This window comes from Takifugu flavidus, chromosome 5 (assembly GCF_003711565.1).
Source record: "Takifugu flavidus isolate HTHZ2018 chromosome 5, ASM371156v2, whole genome shotgun sequence".
In the NCBI taxonomy this organism is placed as follows: domain Eukaryota; kingdom Metazoa; phylum Chordata; class Actinopteri; order Tetraodontiformes; family Tetraodontidae; genus Takifugu; species Takifugu flavidus.
This window is the reverse complement of record NC_079524.1, coordinates 13,352,685-13,376,369: the sequence shown is the minus strand read 5'-3', so window position 1 is coordinate 13,376,369 and position 23,685 is coordinate 13,352,685. Positions and strand designations below refer to the sequence as shown.

Here is a 23,685-nt window from a genome sequence, read left to right as displayed (position 1 = left end):
GTGGCGCGTTCCTAATCTTTTTGAGGTGAAATCTGATCTGAAAACTGTTCTGTCAGTAAACAGAAACATTCAACTCTTCCAGAATATACGAGTCTTTATTGAAGCAAATGAATGGAAAGAATGTCTATGAAAATAAATAAATGGTTTCTGTCTCACAAGCACAGGAAGCCGCCAAAGTCTTCATTCAGCTGCCAACAAAACCATTAACACACCACGTCCAACCAGTTTGGCACAAGATCAACAGAGAGAAAGAAAGAAATGGAAGCATATCAGCAGCACATTTTTCTTTCTGAAACATCTGTGTGCAACCTCAGCGTTGTCATGGCGACAAAGTCCTCATAGTAGATCACACCTGAAAAAAAACACCTTTATTCTGCTGATGTCACAGCTCACTTTCCCAAAGAGCAGAGCAAATGTAGCTAGCATGGCTAAACTCGGTAGGGGTGGAGATGATAGTGATGCAGGGTTAACAGCTGCTCTGTGTGTGTATGTGTCCTTTAGGATCCTCCCACTAAAACTCACTTCACCTTTGAAGTTTTTACTAGGCTCTAAATTTGTGAAGGATTTAGTGAGCAGCTCAGTGCTGCCACCGAGCGTTCAGACAGAAAAATGCAGCAGAGGTCCCTCAGACCAGAAACATCTGCTGGTACTCAATGATTCCTGACGGATCTGATGTGTGTGGCGCCGAGGCGACAACACACGTCCAGGAGGCTGCAGACAGATCTTCTGACCAAAACGTGAGAGAAGTCACAAATGTGTGGTGAATAGACTTTAAAGCACACAACAGCAGTTCTTCGTATGACAACACCAACATCTGCTTTAATGTTCAGATAGTTTTGAGTTTCAGCTGATGTCAGAAGCATCTCAAGTCCTGGTTGTCTGCAGCTCCACCCACATATTTAGACACTGATAAAGTAGAACTTATGTAGCATTTACCCTGTGTGTGTGTGTGTGTGTGTGTGTGTGTGTGTGTGTGTGTGTGTGTGTGTGTGTGTGTGTGTATGTGTATGTGTTTGGGGGAGGCATTGATCAGGGAGGAGTAGGGTCATGGTTCATAGATGGGATTGTGCTTAAGTTCACTGCTGATCTTTAAAAGCGTCAAGTCCAAAGGCGGTATCACAGAAGCGTCGCAGCTCCATCAGATGAGTGTTCTTGTTTCCTGTGGCTGGAGCGGCTGCAGGATCTCTGCCAGCATACCTGTAGCAGACAGGTCAGAGATCAGGGGAGCTGGCAGGAAGGCTTATGCTCACCGAGGTAACCAGGAGAACAGTACCAGACAGGTTTGGCTCTCTGGATCGTGGTCCTGATGCGAGGCTTGACGTAGTCATAGTAACCTTGGTTCTTGTGCTCTTCCTGACACCACACCAGGTCTGCTTTGGGGAAGCGGTCCACCTCCGCCTTCACCTGGTCAAATGGGAACGGAGATAACTGGAAGAGGAGGGGGAGAGAGAAGAAGGGGGGAGAGAGGGAGGGAGGACAGTGAGGATGGCATTAAAACATTTTCTTGTGCAGATTTCTTTCTCTTGACACCTTCTCTTCTTCCCTCTTTAACCACCTCCTCCTACCCTCCCCTCTGGATCCATCTACAGGTATCAGCGAACCCATAGCTGTGCACTGACCTGCCAACTTCTGACCTGCCAACTTCTGACCTGCCCAGTTTTAGGATTTTTAGGATTTTTAGGATTGAATCACTGATTCAATGTAATTAATGAATTTCCCTGATCTATGCCTATTCTCTCATCTACATGTCCCCCTCCCCCATCTCCTCCTCCTTCACCCATCTGTCCATCAGGAGGGTCCACCCATATGAGCCTAGTCCTGGTCAAGGGTTCTTCACTGCTGCTTGATGGGGCTTCCTGGGTTTCTGTAAAGCACCTAGAGACAATCTTGACTCTGTGTGTGTGTGTGTGTGTATACCTGCTCAATGCGAGAGATGGCAACACTTGCATCCATCCCTCTAGTCTTCCTCTCTTTTATCAGTTCATAGAAAACCTTGCCAGTACAGAAGATGAGCCGCTTCACCTCCTCTGGATGTTGTGCAGCTGTACCATCCTCTGGAATCAGCCTCTGGAAGTGAGTTCCTGCAGAGAGCAAGACACTTTACTTCTTCCTTAAACACACCTAGGACAAATGGTGTGAGGGGGCATCAGGACCAAGTACCAGGCAGCATGTCGTCAAAGCTGGAGCGAGCTTCAGGGTGACGCAGTAGCGACTTGGGTGTGAAGATGATTAACTACAGGCACAAAGAGGAGTTTATCAGGACGGCCACAAACAACACACAAGTGTGAGTGAGTGTGTGTGATGTGCCACTCACAGGCTTCCTGAAAGGGAGTAGAATCTGTCGTCGGAGAACATGAAAATAATTTGCAGGATTCGAACAATTGACAACGATCCAGTTACAGTCATACAGCTGACGGACTGTAAAATCATCTGAGATCACCTGAGAGACAGACAGACAGGAAGAGGGGGAGGGAGAGAGAGGGAGTTTGTAAAAAGGCACAGTTCTATTTCTACATGTTCCAATGAGCACTTCCAAATGGATAATGGGAGTGAAACAGTAATGATACGTGGAAGTAACTGTAGAAACATTGCTGCCATGATGAAAGGATGTGTTCACTGACTTTGATAGTGCAAGTGTCAGTGAGCAGTTCTGGGCTCAGAACTGTCGTCAGTCACTTAGGTGACCTCCCTCAATATGCTGCTGCTGAAGGCCTCCTGAAGGACCTGCTCCCCGACCTGGATGTCAGTGTGACGTGGATGCACCCGCACCTGTGATGTCACAATATCTAACTGTGACATCATCATCATCCTGCACCAGAACCACCAACACCAGCACCAGCACGTGGTCCAACAATACGTCTGAGGTTCTGAGCCTGTTTCCTCTGGCTGGTACTTGGAGTCCTTTAATGTCCTTCAAGGACCGGACCGTCACTCAGAGCATTTACGTGCACAGTTTAATCCAGCTATGCTCAGAAATCAACTGTGGTGTCTTGATGGGGACGTCTCGCTTTACTCCTCAACAACACTAGGTGACCATATGCACCTTTCCAGCAGGTCACTAGGGCCCCTTTCTGGCCCAGCTATTACATCCCATCAAAACCAACTGGAGTCATGAGTCACAGCAGCATCTCGCCCAACAGGACGATGGAGAAGGATGAAGTGTCACGAATGATCAAGGCGTAAAAATGCTGGAGCACATCGAGGTCCCATCACATAATCTGGGTGTGTCAGTCAGACACGCCCATGTCAGTCAGACTAATGCCTTTATGTTCATTTCAGTTGTCCAGTTAGAGTCAGATCGAGACACTAATTTTTTTCTATCAAGTGTAAATATGGTGAGTGTCTCAGCCCCAGATGGATGTCCTGGTGCTGGGTTGTGCCCCTCCCCCCCGGTGTGATGTCACACGGTGGTCGCCTCAAACTGGTTCACAGCTGAACAGGCTGAGATTCTGGATGTGTGAGGTCTCCTCACATTTCCAACAGTCTTGGATTAATGCACTGGAGTGTGTGTGACTGTGTTACCGGCATAACATCAGGATCATCATTGCACATCTGGAGGAAGCGTTCTGGACGGGCTGAAGAGTGTTCTGGACCCTGTAGACAGTTTAGAAAACAAGTGTCTGAGTGTCTGACCACTCCTGCCGTCATGTGACTGCTAGTGCCACTCACCATGCCTTCCATGCCATGTGGCAGCAGCAGCACGATGCCATTTTGCCGGACCCACTTGGCCTGACCAGGACAGATGAACTGGTCGATGATGCACTGGGCTGTGTTGTGGAAGTCTCCAAACTGAGCCTCCCACAGAATGAGAGCGTTTGGACTTGCCATTGCAAACCCCAGCTCGAAACCTGTGGGTGAGAAGGTTTTCTTGTTATTCTGAGCATCGGAGCGCTGCTGAAGATCAGGATGAGGGTGAAACTGACCCAGGACGCCGTACTCCGAGAGGGAGCTGTTGCAGACAGTGTAGGGGGCCTGGTCAGGAGCCAGGTGGTTCATGGGAATACAGATCCTCTTGTCCACATTCTGGTCATGGAGAACATGATGTCGGTGGCTGAGAGGGGACAATGTCATCAAAGTGAAACTCTGGAATGTGAAGGTGCTGATGAAGACCAAACTTGGAAACAAACGCAGCCTCGGAGGCCCGATAGCTTACCTGAAGGTTCCTCGCTCCACATCCTGGCCTGACAGTCTGATATGGGTTCCTTCCTTCAACAGTGAACCAAAGGCCATGTACTCCCCCAAAGCCCAGTCCACTACCCGATTCCGGACCATCTCTGCTCGAGCTTTCAGGATGCGACTCAAGCCTGAAACATCATTAGCACTGTGTAACCATCTGTCTGGTAAAATGTTTGAAATGATGAATTTATAAAGCTTTAAACTAAAAACACATTTCACTGATTATCTACAGTCAAGTCTTTGACATCTGCTTACTTTAAAAATACCTGCCCTTTAAATTCAAGATGAAACTGTGAAGTCAAAAGTCTTTTTTAATCACTGACGGAAGTTCAAAACCAGAATTTCTACACCAATAAAATCTAAACGGGAACAACCTCAACAGAGTACAACTCCCTGATCCACTCTGCTGAGGTCAGTGGGGGTTCAGACCTCCATGGATGGTGAAGTCCTCCACAGGGACAGAGGAGGCCACTTGTCCAATGTGGGTCAGGTTCTCTTCAGTTAGGCCGGTTGAAGGGCAGCTCATGGACTTTGGTTGACCCTCCAGTGTGAAGAAACCTGAAGAAGACAACAGGTTCCCTCTCAGGAAGCACTACGGCAAAACTGACAGGCTGACGACCTGGAGGGGAAGATTTATCACCAACACGTGTAGCTGTGTTCCTCACCAGGCCAGGGGGAGTCCAGCCAGTGCTTTATGTGGAGGATCTTCTCATCTTTGGAACGGGCATATGCTTCTTCACAGATCTTGTCATATTTGGCAATTTCCTCCTGAGTACAGACCCGAAACAGCATGCTTAGTCTTGAGTCTTTTTTCATGATTCTACGACAGTTTAAACACCTCAAGGATCCTCAAGATCAGTTAGACCTCAACAAATATGAAAAAAGAACATTTAGAGACTGAAATTCTAAAGTCACAAAGACAGAGTGAGAAGAAAGCCAACCACAGTCCTCACTCATTTGCTGAGCAGATTTCTGCTTAAATCCTTCCTGACAGTGACAAAAGGATGCAAAGCAGGCAGAGATACTTGCTCCAAACCTTCTGTCTTCTATTAGGAGCAGCAGCAGTCAAAGCCACTGCTGGCAAAGAGCATGCTGGGAAATGCTGTCTTTACCTCATACTCCTGCCTGCTGACTGCACCCTCTGCGATCAACTTCTCTGCATACTTCTGTAGGACAGGCTTCTGCTTCTTGATCTGTTTATACATGAGCGGCTGTGTGAACATGGGTTCATCCATCTCGTTATGACCCATCCGACGATAACACACCTGTGGGCACACGTTAACCATCAGCTCAGAACCTCCACAACCAATGTGTCATACAGGAGCTCACTCACAAGGTCCACCACCACATCTTTGTGGAATGTGTTTCTCCACTCTGCTGCCACTTTGCACACATAGATGACAGCCTCGGGATCATCAGCATTCACGTGGAAAATGGGAGCATTGACAACTCGAGCAACATCTGTGGGATACGGAGACGAACGTGCGACGCGAGGGTCTGTGGTGAAGCCGATCTGAAAGACAGAGGTAGGAGGGGTCGCAGCTCCGCCCTGACTCTGACACCGCCAGCACATATGTCAGTTACCTGGTTATTGACCACCACGTGCACAGTACCGTGGGTGGTGTAGGAGGGCAGGTCAGACAGATGGAAGGTTTCGTAGACTATACCCTGTCCTGCAAAGGCGGCATCACCGTGAAGAAGGATGGACATCACCTGAACACACAACCACCGTTCCATGAACATCAAGCAGGTGTGTAGGAGGACAGTTTCTCTCCACTTCTCACCCGTTTGCCGTCATTGTCTCCACAATAGAACTGCTCGGCCTTGGTCTTCCCCTGCACCACAGGGTCTGCAGCCTCCAGGTGGGAGGGGTTGGCCACCAGAGACAGAGTGATATTGCGGTCGGTCACGCGGTTGATGCGCCGATGGTACATCCCCAGGTGGTACTTGACATCTCCAGAACCCTGAGAATAGAACAAGAACAATTTTACTTTTTGTGGTAAAAGGACTACACGCAGATGTTTTCAGACTCATGTTTGGTACTCTAAAATACTCTCTCATCAGTCTACACTCAAAATCCCAGAATAACAACAGACCTCACAGCTGAATTTTAGGCGTCAGAGTTTTCTACAGCCTGACTAAAGTCCACCTGATACGATGAGAGTAAAAACAGGCAGTTCTTGCTGTGCAGCTGAGATTATCTGGGATCTTTCCGACTGTTCCACTGTGTTTCTCGATCCATTTCGGTATCTGCTGCTGATGAGCCTCCATGTGTGCCATCACTCCTACAGCACGATTGATGTGCAAAAGCTCGCCGGATTTAAACAATATAGTTGTTAAAAGTCACTATGCAACCGTCCATGGTTTAAGCTGCCTGGCCCCACTGTGAAGAAGTCCTGTCTCTGGAGACAACAGTGGGAGGTCGTAAAAGGTCAAAGAAACACTAAAGGGACAGGCGCTGCACCCATAACAAGCATGTTCCAACCAATCCAATCAATTAGTGTTCCTTGTGTATTTATCCACCAATCAATTTGTGTGCCTTGTGTATTTATCCACACATACTGGGATGGAGTTACCTCATCAGCAGCTTCCAGTTTAGAGTCAAACTGGCAGAAAATCTGTTCCAGCTCTTTTCTGATCACGTTGGCTAGAACGTTCAAACGACCCCTAAAAGACAACAAACAGTGTGAAAGGGAGGAAAAGGGAGCGTGTTTCAGACATGAAGAAGTGTATTACCTGTGAGGCATTCCCATGATGACATAATCCACCCCCTTCTCAGAGGATTTATCAATTATGGTCTTCAATGCTGGAATCAGAGACTCACAACCCTCCAGACCAAAGCGTTTCTCTGCAGACCATTTCTTCTGGAGGAACTCCTCAAACCTGCACATAGCAGATGTTGACACACATCCTCACCTCCTGACGGAGGTGCGGTCTGATGGTGTTTACCTGGTGGAACGGATCATCCGGGCCAGCAGTGTCCGTTTCTCCTCCAGAGTGAATTGCATGATTCCAGGAGTCTCAAACTTCTGCCGGATCCACTGGCATTGCTCCAGATCGTTGATGAACATGAATTCAACACCGATGTGCTGACAGTACGACATCTGACACACAAACACACTCAGGTACACAGCCTGGAGAAAGACACCTCCCAACTTTACAGGAAGCGTGTGTGTGTGTGTGTGTGTGTGTGTGTGTGTGACGAGAATGAAACATTTGCACACAGATGTGATGATGCAATCCAAGAGTGAACATAAAACTGAAGTTTAGATTTGATCTAAATAAGCAACTGAAGGATGTTAACCCCAGGTAATAAAGAGCACGGATTATTACCCATTTGGTATCTGGATGATGTGACAAGACGCGAAGAGTAGAAATAGTTGCTCTTTGAAGAAATTTAACACATTTTAATTTCCAGTGGGAAAAACGTTCATCTGTTGTGCTCATTGTGTTATTAGTGGTGAGCCAATGGACAGTAGGAGAAAGGGAGAAAGGAAGTGACCAGAGTCAAACCCATTCTATAAGAATTTTGGTTCCTCATTCCATCACCTGACGGAAAAAGTGCTAAAGTATTGGTTGAACAGCGGGACTCACCTCCAGTCGACGGATGATCTCTTTCAGCGGAAGGACGCTCTCTGAACCTCCAATGAAGGTGGTCGTGGGCAGCCGGAAGACCTTGTCCAGATCAGATTCATCAAGACCATAGAAGCCTATAAATTCCATGATGCACCACAGCAGAAGCGGACAGCAGAACAAGGACGTGGGAAGAAGAGATATAAAGGGTGAGGAATGTGACAAAAGGTTGAAGAATGAAGTTGGTAAAGACAAACAGATGGGAACATGACAGGAACACACATGTATGAGTAAAAGAAGAGCCAGAAGACATGCAGGCAGACGTGCAGGGACAAGAGGACAGAGAGAGAACAGTAGAGGTCCCATCAACATCACCAGTACTCTCAGGAACCTGTGAAACAGACATCACCCTGAGGTATGTAGACTGTGTCAGCGACAGCAGCATGAACACACACCTCCCGTCAGGAGATGCAGCTGAATTAGCCTAGAACCACTGGCAACATCTGACTAAAGCACCTCCGACTGAACCCACCGACACATGTTTAACAGGTCAGTGATGAGCATGAAACACGTTCCAATGGGAACACTGGGGACAAACACAGAGCCCCAGTTTGTCCGAGCTGGAACTTCTTTTAATAGCTTCCAAGAGGATTTAAACACATCTCACATGTTCACTCAAATATCCAACAAAGCAAATAATTTCTTTATTAAATTCTAAACCCAGAAACAATAATTTTACCTTCTAATTCCATAAAGCTTACATATACATAAGATAAAGATAATGATATACTAATAATATATTAAGATAAAAGACAGACTTTTGCATTTAAAATCCTGTCTGTCCATTTGGACCACAGAATTCCAACATACTTCCTGGAATGTTGGTCTTTTCTGCAAGAGAAACCAATAGGTCTAAACTCAACTTATTCTGATTAGAAACCAATTTTGAAAATCTTTTTCTCTTAATTCTGCTGTCAGAAATCTGCTCCTCCAGAGGGGTTCTGAGGGTGTTAAATGATGCAATTGGCTTTTCTTTTTTTTTTTTTGCTTTATTTTCTACTCTAGATGTCAAAAATATTGATTATCAGCTATAAAGTGTTAGCGGATGATATGTTTGGTTGCCTTCAGCTCCAGGACAAAACATGTTTACACTTTACTATGTGCTAGCATCATGGCAGCACGCTAAAATCAGCTAACAGCAGCCAGAGGAGACATTCAGGAACGTTTCTGTGAACGCTCAGAATGTTTCCATGTTCTACCTGCTTCTACATTTCATGTTGGTTCCATGTCTGACAATAATCATCCTTCCAGAGAAGAATGGTGGACAACAGACAAACCAGACTGTTTTTAGCTTCTTTACTGATGCATTCATCAGAACTGAACTTTAATCGTCCTTCATGACCCTTCGACCTTCTCATCCAGAAAGGAACTTCTGCTTCACACAAACAGTATGGAGGATTTTGACTTTGTTGTTTAAGTATCAAACTGAGTAGAATTCAACAGAATTCCCGCTGACAGTGAACCAAATGAAATCAGATCTTCACCAGAACATCAGGATGTTATTCCTCACTCATCCTTAGTCTACTGTACCCACAACCACACACACAAACACACACATGGCTGCTTTCTCATACCTCCCACTGTGAGGAGTCCCAGCCTCTCCTTGCAAACAGCCACATCTGGGAGGGGGGGTCACGTACAGGGAGGAGCAAAGGAAGAGACACCCGGACACCGTTAATAACCAATGATGGGTGCAAAGCTGATGCCCACAGCCATTTCACAGCCCCACTACAGGTCTGCAATTACAGTGGAGCAACACCAGCAGCCCCAACATCTCCACCACCTCAGAAGAATCCAGAAATCCACAATATCTTTTCACCTGTCAACTGGTGGAGAGGGAGCAGCACACAGCCCACAACTGAGCAGCCAGGACACACCTGAGCAGCCAGGACACACCTGAACAGCACACAGCCCACACCTGAGCAGCCAGGACACACCTGAGCAGCACACAGCCCACACCTGAGCAGCCAGGACACACCTGAGCAGCCAGGACACACTTGAGCAGCACACAGCCCACACCTGAGCAACCAGGACATATCTGAGCAGCCAGGACACACCATTTACTCAGACAGGTCAGTATGAGGGACAAAAAGACAAACTTATACAAACTTAGTATGAGGGAGCCTGTTTTTTTCTTTTTTCAAAGTAGAGACATCGGCCACAATCGGCTGATGCTCTGTGTTTCGCCAAATAACAATAGAAGAACGTGTCTTCACCTCACTCTTGATGTACAGGAGTTCCTGTCGGGGTGTGACGGCAGCCAAATGTGTCCCCAGGACGGCTATGTGTTTGCTGCTACATTATAAAGTATGATGGAAACTGAATGCTTCCACTTGTTATGTATTCTTAAGTTCAATAAAATTATAAAGTAAAAATCTTGCCAGTCTGAGTGTCTCTATGGCAACCAGCCGCCAAACATACAGTAGGATATTAAAGCCGAGTGTCTCAATTGAAGAGCAGCAGTGCAAAACCAACCAACAAGCTAACAGTGAAGCTACTCAAGCTAACAACACATTTTCTGAAGAAATCTTCAAAACAAGGCCCTTTTTTGTTGAAGATGGTGGAACTGGGATCTGACCCAGCAATGGTGTGAGGACTGAAACAGCTGAGCCTCGTCTATATTCTATCCCTATCAATCCAATTAGGAAGACCTCAGCTGTCCCAGGGAGAATATTTAGCTTCCACATTTGTTGAAGGCTAAAACCAGTTTTAAAAACATTAATGAGGAGAGTTGCCAGAAAAATAAAAAATGAACTAAAGTCTGTGATCAACAACTGTTGCTACTTTGGGTTTTATTTTCTATGAAGAAATTAAAAAATAACCTTTCTTCTCATGTTTTCATTCTGCTAACTTTCTTCTTTGCTCCAGTTTTGAAGGTACATTCAGATCCAGAAAACCCACCGTCCATGACGTTCTCCTCCAGAAGAGAAACTTTTATTGGAGTGAGAACTTTGAAAATCCGTTTCCAGTCTACAAAAGTGTTCCCACAAATGGTTCCAGACAGATCCCAGTTACATCTGAGTGTGATGGCCAGAGAGACCAATAGGAGCCTGTAGCTGCTCACCCAGCTTGTCTGAGGAGGTTATAATGTCAGTCGGAACACACGAGTCCAGATCAGCATCCATGATGCCCAGAGGGTCCAACTGGGCCACCTGGTGCCCTCGGATCTACAAGAAGTGAGAACAGAACCGACCCAGGAAGAGGAGGAGGAGGAGGAGGAAGCAGATGAGAGAAGAAAAAAGCAGGAAAGAAGATGCAGCAAACAGCCAAGACCAAGAGTGGGAATAAAGCAGGACACAGAAGCACACAAGAGTGAGGTGGAGGGAGGGAGAGAGAGGGGGGAGGGGGGAGGGTGGGGATGGAGAAATGATGTTAACACACACTCAAACTGGTCCCTACTGCTGCTTCCTCACCAACATCCTGGAAGCCAGTATTAACTGGAGCATCATCAAAATTCACACAGCTGATTCCCAGAGGATCCAAACGAGCATTATGATGCCCCATCACCTGTTCACAAACGCACACAAGCATGGACACGCACACACACGCACGCACACACACACACGCACACACACACACACACACACACACACACACACACACACACACACACACACACACACACACACACACACACACACACACAGAGTCAGTGACAGATAAGTGTTTTCCCTCCAGGGATTCACACTAGGAAGTGGTTCCCTCCCTGCGGACGTTTAACCCCAAAGTCCAGATTATTTGTGTGTGTGAGTGTGACTGTACCGCAATTACTCACAGCATGTTTCCTCAGCACAGGAAGCAGTGTTCTCGGTACAAGCACAGTCACATACGTAACATAGGAGCCGAAGTCATTACATATGAAACGCAATCTCGCGTGATCAATAAATGTGAACGTTTGTTAGGGCGGTCTGTCCTGAAAAATGAACCTGAAGTAAAACATAGTCATTCAAATGTTTCCATGTTTTCAGGCTGCTGCAGCCACGTGAGCACTACTGTGTTATTGACGGTGTATGGCCGCGTGTACGTCATGCATCAGTGAGATAAAGGAGTTGGAGGTCAAAAGTTAAATGAATCGAGGATTCATTATGTCATCCTCCACTTTGAAAAAGATTACATTCTTTGGATTGTCCTGTGGACAATGTACAGATTTGTTTGAATGAATTGGTTGGACCCTAATTCTGTCTGCATGACAACAAGGCTGACTGTGGTGTTTAATATCGGTCTCAAGTGGCTGGACTCTCCTGATGTTTCTGTGAGATCACTTCCTGTCAAAGCGGCCAGTCAAAGAACTTCTCTTTCATGATTGATGTTGTCTCTACTTCTACTAGTTATAGAAGTAGTTATATTAGTTAGTAGCTACTGACTTGTATGTACTGCATGAATAAAGTTGCAGTTGAGGAAATCAAAAATTTATTTTCTTTGTTTACCTGTAACTGAATTATAGGAAAGTTTTTTGTTTGCATCTCCATAGCAACAGTCTATTTTAGAACCTTGTCCATGTGTCTATTGGACATAGATCAAAGCTAAATGTTACCATGGAAACTTTCTATCAACATACTTGGAGTGTGAGTGTGTGTACCTGATAGGCCCTGATGAGAGACTGCACAGCCAGGTGGTCCTCCACCAGTTTCTCCACGTTGGGTTGAGCTCCCACCAGTGAGGAGAGCTGAGGAGCTGCAGATAGACCCAGAGGAGACTGGTAGGCGGCGCCGGGAGGAGCGCCGGCATTGGCGTTCCGGAAAAACACATCCCAGGACTGAAGGGGCAGGATGAGGTCGGTGTTGAAGAGGATGAGATGAAGAGACAGGAAAAAGGTTTATTCTTTGTCCAGTCTGTACTGGTCAGGTATTTATCCCATTAATTCTTGCCCTGATAAGGCTTTAAATAAGCAATCTGTTTCCAGGTTACCATCAGGGAAAATGTGGACCTACTAGTGTCACACACTGACAAAGGTGGGGTGAGAAACAGAAAGACCTGTTTTCTATTAATCACCATTATCTGACTGGGATAATTGCTTTATTCTTCAGAAAACACTTTCATCATGCAGGAGCTTGAGATGTACCTTTTCAAACTGAACTCTTTATTTTTCTACAGCTCTGAAACAGTCAGTCAGGCTGCCACAACAAAACCAAACACCAACCTTGGCCTCAAAATTCAAACTCTACCATTGATTTCCACAGACAGAAGTACATAAATCTGGTCAGCAGGAGCTCAGTCCAAACGCTGCCTTTGCTTGTGAGGTGTATACGCTCTGTAGATAGTAGCCAGTATACACAGGCTGTGACGTCAACACGTACACTGCCTCAGCGGGCGAGACACATCAGAACAAAAACGAGATATTGGGCTGAAACCCTTCTTACAGTTGGATCCAATGTGCAGTAAGGATGAGGATGTGGACTCGGCCGCAGTGCTGAAAGAGAGGCCAACTTGGAACGCCACGCCTACGAAGGGAGTTGGAGGGACGTATTTGCATCTAGGAGCATTTTCTGCCACCGCTACTTCGTGCTGCATTTCTACTGGCTGCTTAGCTGCTGTCACACTGTGAGATGGTCCCCATCAATTTCTGACTTCTGATTATATTTGCTCCCAAGACCTGGACGACCTGTCTGACGCTGAAGTAAGACCACAGTTTTAGAGACACGAATAAAGATTTCTCTACTTTTCTGCCGCAGTGGTCATCTCTAAGAAAGACCAAAATGGGTAAGAACCATGACAGAATTCTTCAGGTCTGAAGACTGAAACGTCTGAATGGGTCATGCAGCTGAGCTGAGCTCCAAGCTCTCTGCTTCTATCGGCCAGTAACAGGAAGCTATTAGTTCACCACAATCCTCCATAAAACAACACCTTTCAGATACACTTGTGATGTCACCACACCAATATTTGACACAAAAATGAAACTTGACAACAGACAGTGAACATGTATGAACACCAAAGTATTCAGCTTGACAAAACCAAGTTAAGGTCTGTGTTCATTGGCTGTAACAAGAAAATGGTGGCAAAAGACACACAGATGCCAAATATGGTGAATTCATGAATTCAGCAAATCAAAGCAGGAAGAGGTCAAATCTTCACAATGAAACACCTGAAAATACCATACATTAATGTCATGAATGGATAGAGCCTCTTTAGTGTTTTACACTTATCAACCAAAACATGAGCCTTGCTGTCTTCAGAGGAGTGTCCCTCATCTTTTAGGGCTGGATGGAGGCTGAATCCTGTCCTGGAGAGTTGTCTCTCCTCTTTTTGACCATTTTAAAGTGTGTTGTTGAAAGCTCAAGTCTTCTTCCCTCCTGTCTAATTCATACCCCACCACTGAGACAGGCAACCACACCGGCGTACATGGTAGCTGCTGTTAGCTGCTGTTTATCAGTCAGGCTTGGGAGGGGGGGCGGTTAGGTGACCTGCAAACATTTTCTTCCTTTTCATTAATTTATCAGATGTATTTATGGGTTAAAGGTTTTAAATGGGTTAAAGGGCTGATTTAATTTTCCCCCAAATCGGCCGATATATTACGGCTCCAATATTTATGGTGCAGGAGATTGACCAACAACAGTTTGAAGCAGCATAGGTTCAGTAAAGAGCCACCTTGAGACTCGGGAATCAGAACAGTTCCTGTGGTTGATCTTTACCACCCTACACACCACCTCCTTTACATACTGATGTACATCTCATGTAACATGTGACGCTCTGGTGTTCAGCCTTACCTGAACGCTGACTCATGCCATGCCCTTTATAGCTGTGTCAACCTTCATATTGAGGATCTGTTCACCTGTTTCTGACAAGTTAAACATTCTGCTTACTGAAGACTGTTCTGGAGAACCATGGTTCTAGTTGTCTGCTTCTCAGTGACCTCAGGAAACAAGAGCCACAACCTCAAGGTCACATATCTTGATTTCAGAAAAAGACTACTTCTGTGGTTGATGGTTTGAGATAAACTGAGTCTGTTCACTCACCCGACGGATGATGGGAACGGTTTCTGTTATTCTATTCTGGCTGGTCATTTACGATAGGAACTTTAGTAGTCAAACTCCACGGCTGAAAGATCTATTTCAGGGTGTCATCACATTGCACAGTCAAGTCATGTGACCACTGCTATTATTAACCTGTCGGTCCTTTAGTTCAAATATAAGCGGCCACTGTCGCTCGTATGGAGAGAAGGAAACGGAGTTTTAAACTAAAGACGGATGTGAAATACTGTAACACTGGTCATGGTGATGTGGGAGCTGTCTTCTCTGCAGTTTAAATATCCATGATTATACAACTGAGTTTTCAAGTCACATGACCTGCAGGTGAATGATCTGAATCTGAATTAGCTGCCCATCACTTTGATGATTGTCAACTGTAAGGACTCGGTCATTCTGAGCATCTCATCTGAGCAATTTCTTTCTGATATCCTTCCCCCTTTGTGTGCACTCAGTTAAACATATGCTAAAGGTGGGGCTGGACCAGAAGATTATGGGTGGATATGGACTGCAGGTTTAGGGTCTTTGTCCACACTGCACCTCTGTTAACCTCCAGCAGAAACCCACTGTTCACCGAGCCAGCACAACTTCTTACCTTGTGGACACTCTTTGGGTTCTCCAGCCAGGCATAGTACATCTCCTCCACGTAATTGGAGCTTGTCCCATTCAAGAATGGCTCTGAGGCCACGGGTGTGGTGTAAGACCTGAGAGGCTGAAATGTCCTTGTGCCACCTGTGAAGGTGACTGGCCGCTGTTGGCCAACAGTCTGAGCTGCCTGAGCAGCAGTGAGGGGACGCAATCGCGCCGCGCAAGTCCTTAAACGATGCATCAGCAGTCCTTCAACTATCACGGGCTGTGGTGATTGAGCCCAGCAGGCTTGATGTCCTCCGAGCAATGAGGGAGTGAAAGCTCAGTCCAATGTGGTGACGTGAAAATGAAGGGGAGATCCTCAGGTTTATCTGTGCAACAGAGAGGGACAGCAGTCACAAACTCATAAGTTCAATCAAAGACTCACTTTGTTTTATTTTGGAGAAAGAAACAGGAACAAGAATCCCAACAGCTAAAAATATTCTAAAGCTGATGACCAATACAAGAAAGGAAGGAACAAAGTGAACTGACAGAATGAGACAATCCTAAAGCGTCAAACATTTATGTGGATTTACGACATATGATGAATCCTCAGTGTAGAAACGGCCGATTATCAGTGTCAAACTTACAAGAAATTAAATAGGTCTGAAAACACAAGCCGACAAGCAACCAGCAAAAAACTGTGGCGATAGCTTGATGGTCAGACATGAAGCATCGCTCAGACAGCACAGACCTTGATTTTTGAAGATTAAAAGTAACAGACTCTCCTGAATCAAGAACCATTCCTTGACCCATGTTATTAAAATCTGTCCAGAAAATTCTAAGTTACTGTGCTGACACGCACACGCCAGCTGACACCTGACCTGCTTGGCAAAGGTAAAAAGCCATCCGCCACAGCTGACATTGACAATCTACAACGTATGTCTTTACTGTTGGCACATCTGCTGAAATTTTGATATGATGGGAGAAAATGTATTAACCATATGCTTGGGACTTCTCACAATGAATAAATAAGCAATAATCAATACGTTCAACAATACACACTTCAAAGGATTTTAAAACTCCTGTTACCCTTACAGACACAGGTGCATATTCTAATGCTAGCATCCCTTATTGGAAAGCACAATTCATGCAGCCATTCGTTGCTTCAAAGTGTGGTAAAAAGGTGGAGTTTTCACATCTCTGATGAATCTGGCATACTTGTCAATTTGAAGAACATTTAATAACGACTAGACTGACGTGAAGGAGTTTTGCGCTTCCATAAATCTTCCGAAATCTAAGAAACTGGGATTCGGAGCCCTTCTTGCTGTCTTCTGACCTTGTTAGGTCCACTCCCTGCCTGCCTCTGCCAGTATGGACACGCCCTTCGCTGGTCTACCGGATGTTCTGATTGGTTGAGCAGGAAAAATCCCGCCCAACACAGGGACTCAAACGGACCACTATTTGCTAAAGCACCTGTCAATCATGTTGTCCTTAAACGAGTCAACAGTTCTTGAAATGTACTCGCTAGCTTTCCATAACAAGTTAACAATGATTCACTACACGATCTTTTCCACCCTTGAACATCCCTGACAACAAACTTCCGGGAACTACAGTCACAACTAAACAGAGGCAGGCTAAACTGTCTAGAATGAGAGCTAGCGTTTTATAATAAGCCGCTTAGCTTCTACTTTCGGTAATATAGGTGCCACTACCCCGTTTAGCTAATGGCTAAAGTTGGCTCCGATGGACGTTAGCGTGTTAACATAGCCATATTGATCGTATTTTCCCCCAAATATTCAATCATTAGTATTATCAAAAACATTTCTTCTTGACATTATGATTAACAATATAACTCTGACGAAAACACGGGTATAACTATATAAATAGCTGCGTACCTAGCTAGCTAGCAACCAGCTAACTGTTTAAATATTTCTTAAATGCCGACCAACGCATTATATCCCCAATGATACTTGGACCTGGTTCTGTGCAAGCAGCAAATCCCACCCGTCACAAGTGTCAAAATGCAGTTGTCTGGTCTACCTGACCTGGATTAGACTGTTTCCACAGCTCCCTTCCTGCCGGTATCCCGAATGCCCTTCGTGTCTCACGCTGACAGTTCCGGGCGCTGCGGTCTCGGAGCGCGCCGGGCTTGCGTGCAAAGGCTGTGACGCCTTTGTGAGGTCATCACGTACGCGCGCAGGTGTTGGGGCGAATGCGAGAAAAAAGGTTTACATTAAAGGAAAAATCGTGGTGTTATTGTAGGAATTAGTTAATTCTATTAACAACAAGATTTGAGAGCCTGCAGCCTCTGGCGGGGCCACTTCCAGTTTGAATACATGTGTGCGGGGGCTCAAAATGGCGTCAGCGGTACCGGTAAGTTAGACCGCAAGACCCAATGCTTCCCAGTCTGAACAGTGAAATGGAAGTCATTGAATTGGTTTGAGTGAATTCTAATAATACTGTATACACTTCTATTTACAACTATTTTGTCATAATGCTGACTTCCAATGTTGTTTTTGCTATTTGTGGATCTTTCTAATGTTAAAATTGACTTACCCAAACGCGGCTAAAACTGTATGCACCAGAACTGAAGAAGCCTTCTGGATAGAAGGCGAAACGTCTTCAAGAGAAGAAACCCAGTCCAGTTGACAGAGAAAACTACCTTGGATGTATGCACTTTAAGTCAAGCCAATCAATTAGCATGCACCGATGCGTGATGCAGTATCTCGTTAGGCCACATGTTGTTTGTTACAGTTTTATTAAGAAACATCGACTTAAACCATTATGCCATTATGATTAGGATGGTATGATTATTATTTTTACTCTTATCTATTTTTAACAAAGTGTGACAAGCTGTACTGTCTTGAGATTTACATACAAAATATGAGATTAAAATGCAAATCTGGGATAAACGTTTAGATAGATACCTGTGTAAACAATGGCAGCATCACAAGAAACCAAAATCACAGCGGAACAAAGTCAGCATCTTTTACCCGACGAGTCGGAAATGGTGTGACAACAAGCGGAAGTATATCGCCTAAAAAAGATTTAGCTAGCGCTAAGTGAACAGCAGCAGGATTGTAAGGGATACAATTTGATTGCTGTTATTCATTAAGTGTTGATTGAATAATGTCGTCAGTCGAACATTTGAGAGGTTTCGTGACTGAGCGACTGACTGCCGCCGCAGAAGAAATATTTGGCGTTTTTCACAGAACAATCGTGGCGTACGAGGCGGAGGTCGATCGTCAGCGCAGGCTGCTGAATGCTTTTTATAATCCGGAGATAAAGTTGCACAGGCTAGGTGTGTAAATATCTTATAGCCAGAAGGCTACAGACTGATAGATTTCTGTGTTTAGTATTCGCTAAGGTTCACCTGAATATCAAAGTCTGCTCTGGTTCCCCTGGGAGGCGTTGGTACCATAAATATGTTCTTAAGATCTGACCTGCTCCTGTTGTCACCTTCTGGTTACTGTGTTGATGATTTCTACTCCATCCTTTAGTTCTTACCTCAGTAATTAAATCAAAAACAAGACGTTTTTCTTACCCTTCCTTGTCTCCCTAGCTGGAGTCTTGCACAGTCATCACTGGGCAAAATGCAGGAATATGCGCATACACACACTGTTCACTCACATATTCACACCTGGGCCAGTTTAAAATCTCTGATTCACCTTGATGTGGAAGGGAAATATAGCATTGACCAGAAAAAAAAACAACAGTACACAGAGAAAGATTAGAACTTTCCTTCTAAAAGGCAGCATGAAGGACTGTCCTCCAGCCTAAACTGTCCTGGAAATGTCCAATCAAGACCCGAATTGTGATTTAGATGTAGGATTGATAACTGCAGTTTTAGGGGACTTCTGTGCTAAGCACACTATACATCCACCAGTAAACATCTACATTTCTCTCTTTATGGTGCGGATCCGGGACTTTCACAGTACAACTAACACAGATTTCCATTTGGTCTGTTCCCCTCTAGAGCTACCAGAGGAACAGGTCTGCATGGAGCTTCTGGCTGGTCAGCAGCTTCATGAGCAGGAGAGAAAGTCCACCCTGGCCCCAGAGCACCCTGAAGTTCTCCAGATTAAAGAGGAGGAGCATTATGAGGTGAAACTAGAGGACGATAGCTTCACAGAGACTCCTGCTGATGAGGAAAGTAATCCAGAAGAACTAGAAGATCTAGAGATTAAAGGGGAAGAAGAAGAACTTCATGCCAGTCAAACGTGTGAGCAGCTGGTGGTGAAGCTGGAGGATGACACCTTCATCTACACTCCTGCATATGAGGAGAGTGACCACAGTGACTCCGAACCATCTGAAAGACCACAAAGCAGGAGCAAGGATGCTTTTCCCTGCAATGTGTCAGAGGTCTACCATCACGTTCACGCAGGTGACAAGTCCTTCAGGTGTGACACATGTGGAAAGGCTTTTAAATATCAGTCCAAACTGAACACACACCTGAGGAGCCATACCGATGAGAGGCCTTACTCCTGTGGCACCTGTGGGAAACGTTTCCGACAGATGTCTGTGCTGAATGCCCACCTGAGGATCCACACAGGTGAGAAACCATTCACCTGCCCGATTTGTGCAGAGACTTTTAGATTCCATAGCGGCCTGACCGTCCACCTGAGGAGCCACACAGGTGAGAAACCATATTCATGCAACGTATGTGGGAAAGGCTTCAGCCAGACCTCAGACCTGAAGAACCACACCCGGACACACCTGAACGAGAGGCAGTTTTCCTGCGACACCTGTGGAAAAGCATTCACCCATCCCAAGGTGCTGAACTCCCATTTGAGAATCCACACAGGTGAGAAACCATACACCTGCACAACCTGTGGAGAGAAGTTCAGGTTCAGCAATGCCTTAAAAGTTCATATTAGAAGGAACCACACAGGTGAGCGGCCATACCTGTGCAAGACCTGTGGCAAAACATTCATCGATATGTCTAAACTCAAAGTCCATATTAGAACCCACACAGGTGAGAAGCCGTACCTGTGCAAGGTCTGCGGGAAAGCATTCATCGAAATGTCGCGTCTGAATGTGCACATGAGAACTCACACAGGTGAAAAGCCGTATCAGTGTAAGTTCTGTGGCAAAGGCTTCATCGAGACGTCCAAGATGAACGTACACATGAGGATTCACACCGGTGAGCGGCCGTTTAGCTGCAAGACCTGCGGGAAGGACTTCCGCTTCAGCGGAGACCTGACGGTGCACATCAGGAGAGCGCACACCGGGGAGAAACCCTACCTGTGCAACACCTGCGGGAAAAGGTACTTTGATGCCTCGCACCTGGCGAGACACGTGAGGACTCACACGGCCAAGTAACCCTATGTGGATCCCCAATAAATGATCTACAGCACACAAGAAACCCCCTGGACATTCTCTGTTAGTTCCTCGTCCAGTTTTATTGTTACACACCATTGAAACAAATGTCTATTGGGGGACAGTTACAAAGCCTTAAAGCAATTCCAACCCTTCGAGGCTTGTTGCACAGCACTTTGAACAAGCCCTGCCTCCCCAAAGTCCCACTGCCTGAACTCTGACACCTCCCCCCCAAACACATGCGGAGGGGAGGTGGAAGAGCAGTGGAGTGAAACGGGTCGATTGAGTCCGACGGAGAGGCGCCGCTAAGTGAAAGGAGCGATGTTGACTTGCTTGTGTGGCCCCCACCTGCTGGAAGTGACGATGAGACTAGAAGCTTCAGAGCCAATAACAGATCGATCAGACTGAATATTGATGACCTTCCTCCTCATTTACAGTTTAGTGAGCTGTACATTCATAAGGAGAATTGGAAGATAACGAAGATGGAACAGTGCCAGAAAGTTTAGAATTGCTTTAACAACATCTGCTAATGGAAGCTAACAAATGCTGCACATATCTTTTCTTCCTGAGTGAATCACATGAATGAAACAAAGTTTGGAATTTGGAATGTGTTTTAATTACTGAAGAGATTTGAGCTCCTTAAGAACTGAATTATAGCCTTTTCTGTTTCTATCTTCATGTTTGTGCATGTTTTAGAATGATTTTCTCAGATATGAAGTGTTTTTCTCATGTAGCTGAATCTTCATTATTGTGACAGTAATAACCAGATAGTGCTTAAACTCGTCTTGTGAACATTTGATGTCTATTTTATTTATTCTGGATCTTTTAGTCATCCAGACGTGGCTGTTACTATTAGATCAGATTCTTTAAACACTCATTTGTGTGTTTTATATTTAGAAATGTTAACAAGTCAAAACTGCTATAATTTCTATCCATGCTTCCTCCCCTCCTCTCCTCTCCCCTCCCTCCACCTTCCCTCATCTGTCCATCAGCAGGGCCCCCTGAGACGAGGCCTGATCCTGGTTTCTTCCTGTTACTTTCTGTTGCTGTTGAGGGCAGTAAGACTGGCGGTAACAGTTATTCAAATGAGTCAGAATTGTATATGAAACAATATTTAATGAAGTAAAATCCACCTGTATGACATTGCAACACTTAGTCATCCGCAGGAAGAAAAAACCCCCAATAAAACCATTAAGAAAATGTCTATGTTGCAATGATTACCGTAACATTTCTGTTTAGGCTGACAAACAATCCCTCTGACCTGTTGGTGTCCTCAGGTGGGTGGAGTCTGTGGTCATGTGACCGTTTTCAGATTTTCTTCTGTTGGTCAGACATTTTACTTAATTTTTGATTTTGAAACATTTTGTACCGTTTTGTTTACTACACACTAATTTTCATCAGCTGACAAAATAAATGTTGATAAAAAAACTCAAATGACTGAGTTCTTGCATGTAGGTTACTTTTTTGATTTTGGAGATGATGGTGTAGTCACCCACAGCTGCAGGAACGACCTCAACCGACTGTTTTACCTGCCCAGGTAAAGCACTTTAGCAGCTAAAGGGACGTATTTCATTGCAATTCTCACAGCCAATTGTTTTTAATCCTGAGTGTGAAAATATTTAGTTGTGTTGTACAATCAGGAGTTTGTGACATCCTATGGACCCCCACATGTATGTGCCCCCCCACACACACACACAGTTGTTGCATATTGTTATTACAATTCTGGAGAGTGTTTTGCACCAGCGAACCATGTGGTAGAAAGCAAACACACCCAGCAGTAGCGTTAGCAACAGACCAGGTGTGCTGTATTCCTATGACAGTGCAGTTTAGACAGGAAGTGCAATCAGGCAACAACAGTGCATCAAGTCAGAGACAGGAAACAGGAAGTTCAGGATGCTTACAGATGACAACATCCAAACCAGCCAATCAGAATGAAGAAAATCACTAAAATGCCTGTTGAGTGTTTTCTGCTGTGTAGTGTTATTGAGGGTCTGGAGCTGTTTATATGAATGCCGCAGTCTGATTGGATGGTGAATCTGAAGCTAATTAAGCTAGTGGTTTGAAATAACATTGCATCAGTAAAGCAAAAATATTAGCAAAGCAGCAGCAGCACCGTGTTAGCTCGATAGCATTCTGAAGAGCAGGCTGGCATAAAACTGGAAAGCTGAGATAAATATGACATGTGATTGGCTGGTTTGATGGCAGGGAAAGAGAGAGAGAATATCTGGTATATTCTTGTTTGTTCTGGCTAATTCCCAGTTTGGCATGACTGGGTTTATTTCCAACTGTCAACCATTTTATCGGCAGCTACGTGGTTGTGGCATCCAGGTGTCCTGGGCTGTGACTGGTTAAACAGGGGGAGCAGGGGCGGGTCTCTGAGGCACCAGAGGATGTGACGCAGGGGGTGGTTTCGGTTTTCTAATATGAACACAGAAAAGCAGAGTTATGCTAACAGCTATCAAACATTCTGCCGTCTATTGAAGTTTAGACAAACTACAAGTCATCCTGTTGGTGTCAGATCTGACATTGCTGCTGTTTCATGTTTCTTACAGAGGAGGAGGAGGTGGTCTGGGGGCAAAGGCTGGAGCTGTCCTGCTGGTCTCCACCACCTGGTCAATAAACACAGATCAGATCAGCTCACGTCCCCTCCCTGTGTGTGTGTGTGTGCGCACATGCGCGTGCATGACTGAGGGTACACCAGTACGGCACACTGTAATACTGATGTACACACTGTAATTACTGTAGTAATACTGGTGTTGAGTATTGTACTGGTCTCTAGTGGGAGGGTGTGCTTTACCTGTGGGGGGAGCAGCAGCTGAGCGTGGTGCTTCACACAAACACAAAACAAAATCTGTTAGAACACAACTACACACACCAGTGAACACACACTCCGTAGGCTGTTGCTGATTCAGCTCCAACACTACCACCCTCTCTCCCAGAGGAGGTGATGCGTCACATGACATCACACATTTCCTTACAAATATGCTAACGGTGTGATTCTGACTCACCCCGTCTCTGACATTAT

At 45.4% G+C, this 23,685-nt stretch overlaps 3 protein-coding genes across 8 annotated transcripts in view; 1 reads left to right on the top strand and 2 right to left on the bottom strand.

Annotated features, from left to right (window-relative positions):
• Positions 1 to 76: 76 nt before the first annotated feature.
• Positions 77 to 18,906, bottom strand: ogdha (oxoglutarate dehydrogenase a). 5 transcript variants are annotated; one of them, XM_057033101.1, is made up of 24 exons: positions 18,886 to 18,906; positions 15,367 to 15,730; positions 12,389 to 12,565; positions 10,874 to 10,976; positions 9,384 to 9,428; positions 7,771 to 7,886; positions 7,126 to 7,280; positions 6,913 to 7,059; positions 6,753 to 6,843; positions 5,961 to 6,140; positions 5,761 to 5,889; positions 5,510 to 5,689; positions 5,289 to 5,441; positions 4,842 to 4,944; positions 4,606 to 4,734; positions 4,154 to 4,304; positions 3,924 to 4,051; positions 3,670 to 3,848; positions 3,523 to 3,594; positions 2,315 to 2,440; positions 2,161 to 2,233; positions 1,918 to 2,081; positions 1,274 to 1,428; positions 77 to 1,197 (listed from the first exon to the last, which is right to left on the bottom strand). In XM_057033101.1, exons 2-24 carry the CDS (start codon positions 15,598 to 15,600, stop codon positions 1,077 to 1,079), a joined length of 3,111 nt encoding a protein of 1,036 aa, XP_056889081.1. In that variant the 5' UTR covers positions 15,601 to 15,730; positions 18,886 to 18,906; the 3' UTR covers positions 77 to 1,076. The 5 variants fall into 5 exon arrangements, with proteins under 5 accessions (XP_056889081.1, XP_056889080.1, XP_056889083.1 ...); XM_057033100.1 differs by lacking the exon at positions 18,886 to 18,906 and adding an exon at positions 17,387 to 17,531; XM_057033103.1 differs by lacking the exons at positions 9,384 to 9,428; positions 10,874 to 10,976; positions 18,886 to 18,906 and adding exons at positions 11,223 to 11,316; positions 17,387 to 17,531.
• LOC130525877 (zinc finger protein 664-like) lies at positions 17,508 to 21,860 on the top strand. Of its 2 annotated transcripts, none has more exons than XM_057033119.1 (2): positions 17,508 to 17,714; positions 19,318 to 21,860. In XM_057033119.1, exons 1-2 carry the CDS (start codon positions 17,678 to 17,680, stop codon positions 20,661 to 20,663), a joined length of 1,383 nt encoding a protein of 460 aa, XP_056889099.1. In that variant the 5' UTR covers positions 17,508 to 17,677; the 3' UTR covers positions 20,664 to 21,860. The 2 variants fall into 2 exon arrangements, with proteins under 2 accessions (XP_056889099.1, XP_056889098.1); XM_057033118.1 differs by lacking the exon at positions 17,508 to 17,714 and adding an exon at positions 18,340 to 18,642.
• adam9 (ADAM metallopeptidase domain 9) overlaps positions 21,757 to 23,685 on the bottom strand; it is an 8,599-nt gene continuing 6,670 nt past the window's right edge. The window contains exons 21-24 of the mRNA XM_057033108.1: positions 23,669 to 23,685; positions 23,458 to 23,487; positions 23,211 to 23,269; positions 21,757 to 23,078 (exon numbers count right to left, since the gene is read on the bottom strand). The exon at positions 23,669 to 23,685 is cut by the window's right edge and continues 80 nt beyond it. Coding sequence (XP_056889088.1) covers positions 23,009 to 23,078; positions 23,211 to 23,269; positions 23,458 to 23,487; positions 23,669 to 23,685 — 176 coding nt within the window. The 3' untranslated portion in view covers positions 21,757 to 23,008. The remainder of the gene's footprint in view (positions 23,079 to 23,210; positions 23,270 to 23,457; positions 23,488 to 23,668) is intronic.

What these genes read in the sequence shown, in the direction of transcription:
- ogdha (XM_057033101.1), bottom strand. Translation starts at nt 15,600, where the DNA reads ATGCATCGTTTAAGGACTTGCGCGGCGCGATTGCGTCCCCTCACTGCT. An exon ending in TCAGCAGGCAGGAGTATGAG is followed by an intron (nt 4,945 to 5,288) that starts GTAAAGACAGCA and finishes GTCTGTACTCAG; the next exon opens with GAGGAAATTGCCAAATATGA. An exon ending in CTTTGACGACATGCTGCCTG is followed by an intron (nt 2,082 to 2,160) that starts GTACTTGGTCCT and finishes TGCTCTCTGCAG; the next exon opens with GAACTCACTTCCAGAGGCTG.
- LOC130525877 (XM_057033118.1), top strand. Translation starts at nt 18,471, where the DNA reads ATGTCGTCAGTCGAACATTTGAGAGGTTTCGTGACTGAGCGACTGACT. An exon ending in GATAAAGTTGCACAGGCTAG is followed by an intron (nt 18,643 to 19,317) that starts GTGTGTAAATAT and finishes GTTCCCCTCTAG; the next exon opens with AGCTACCAGAGGAACAGGTC.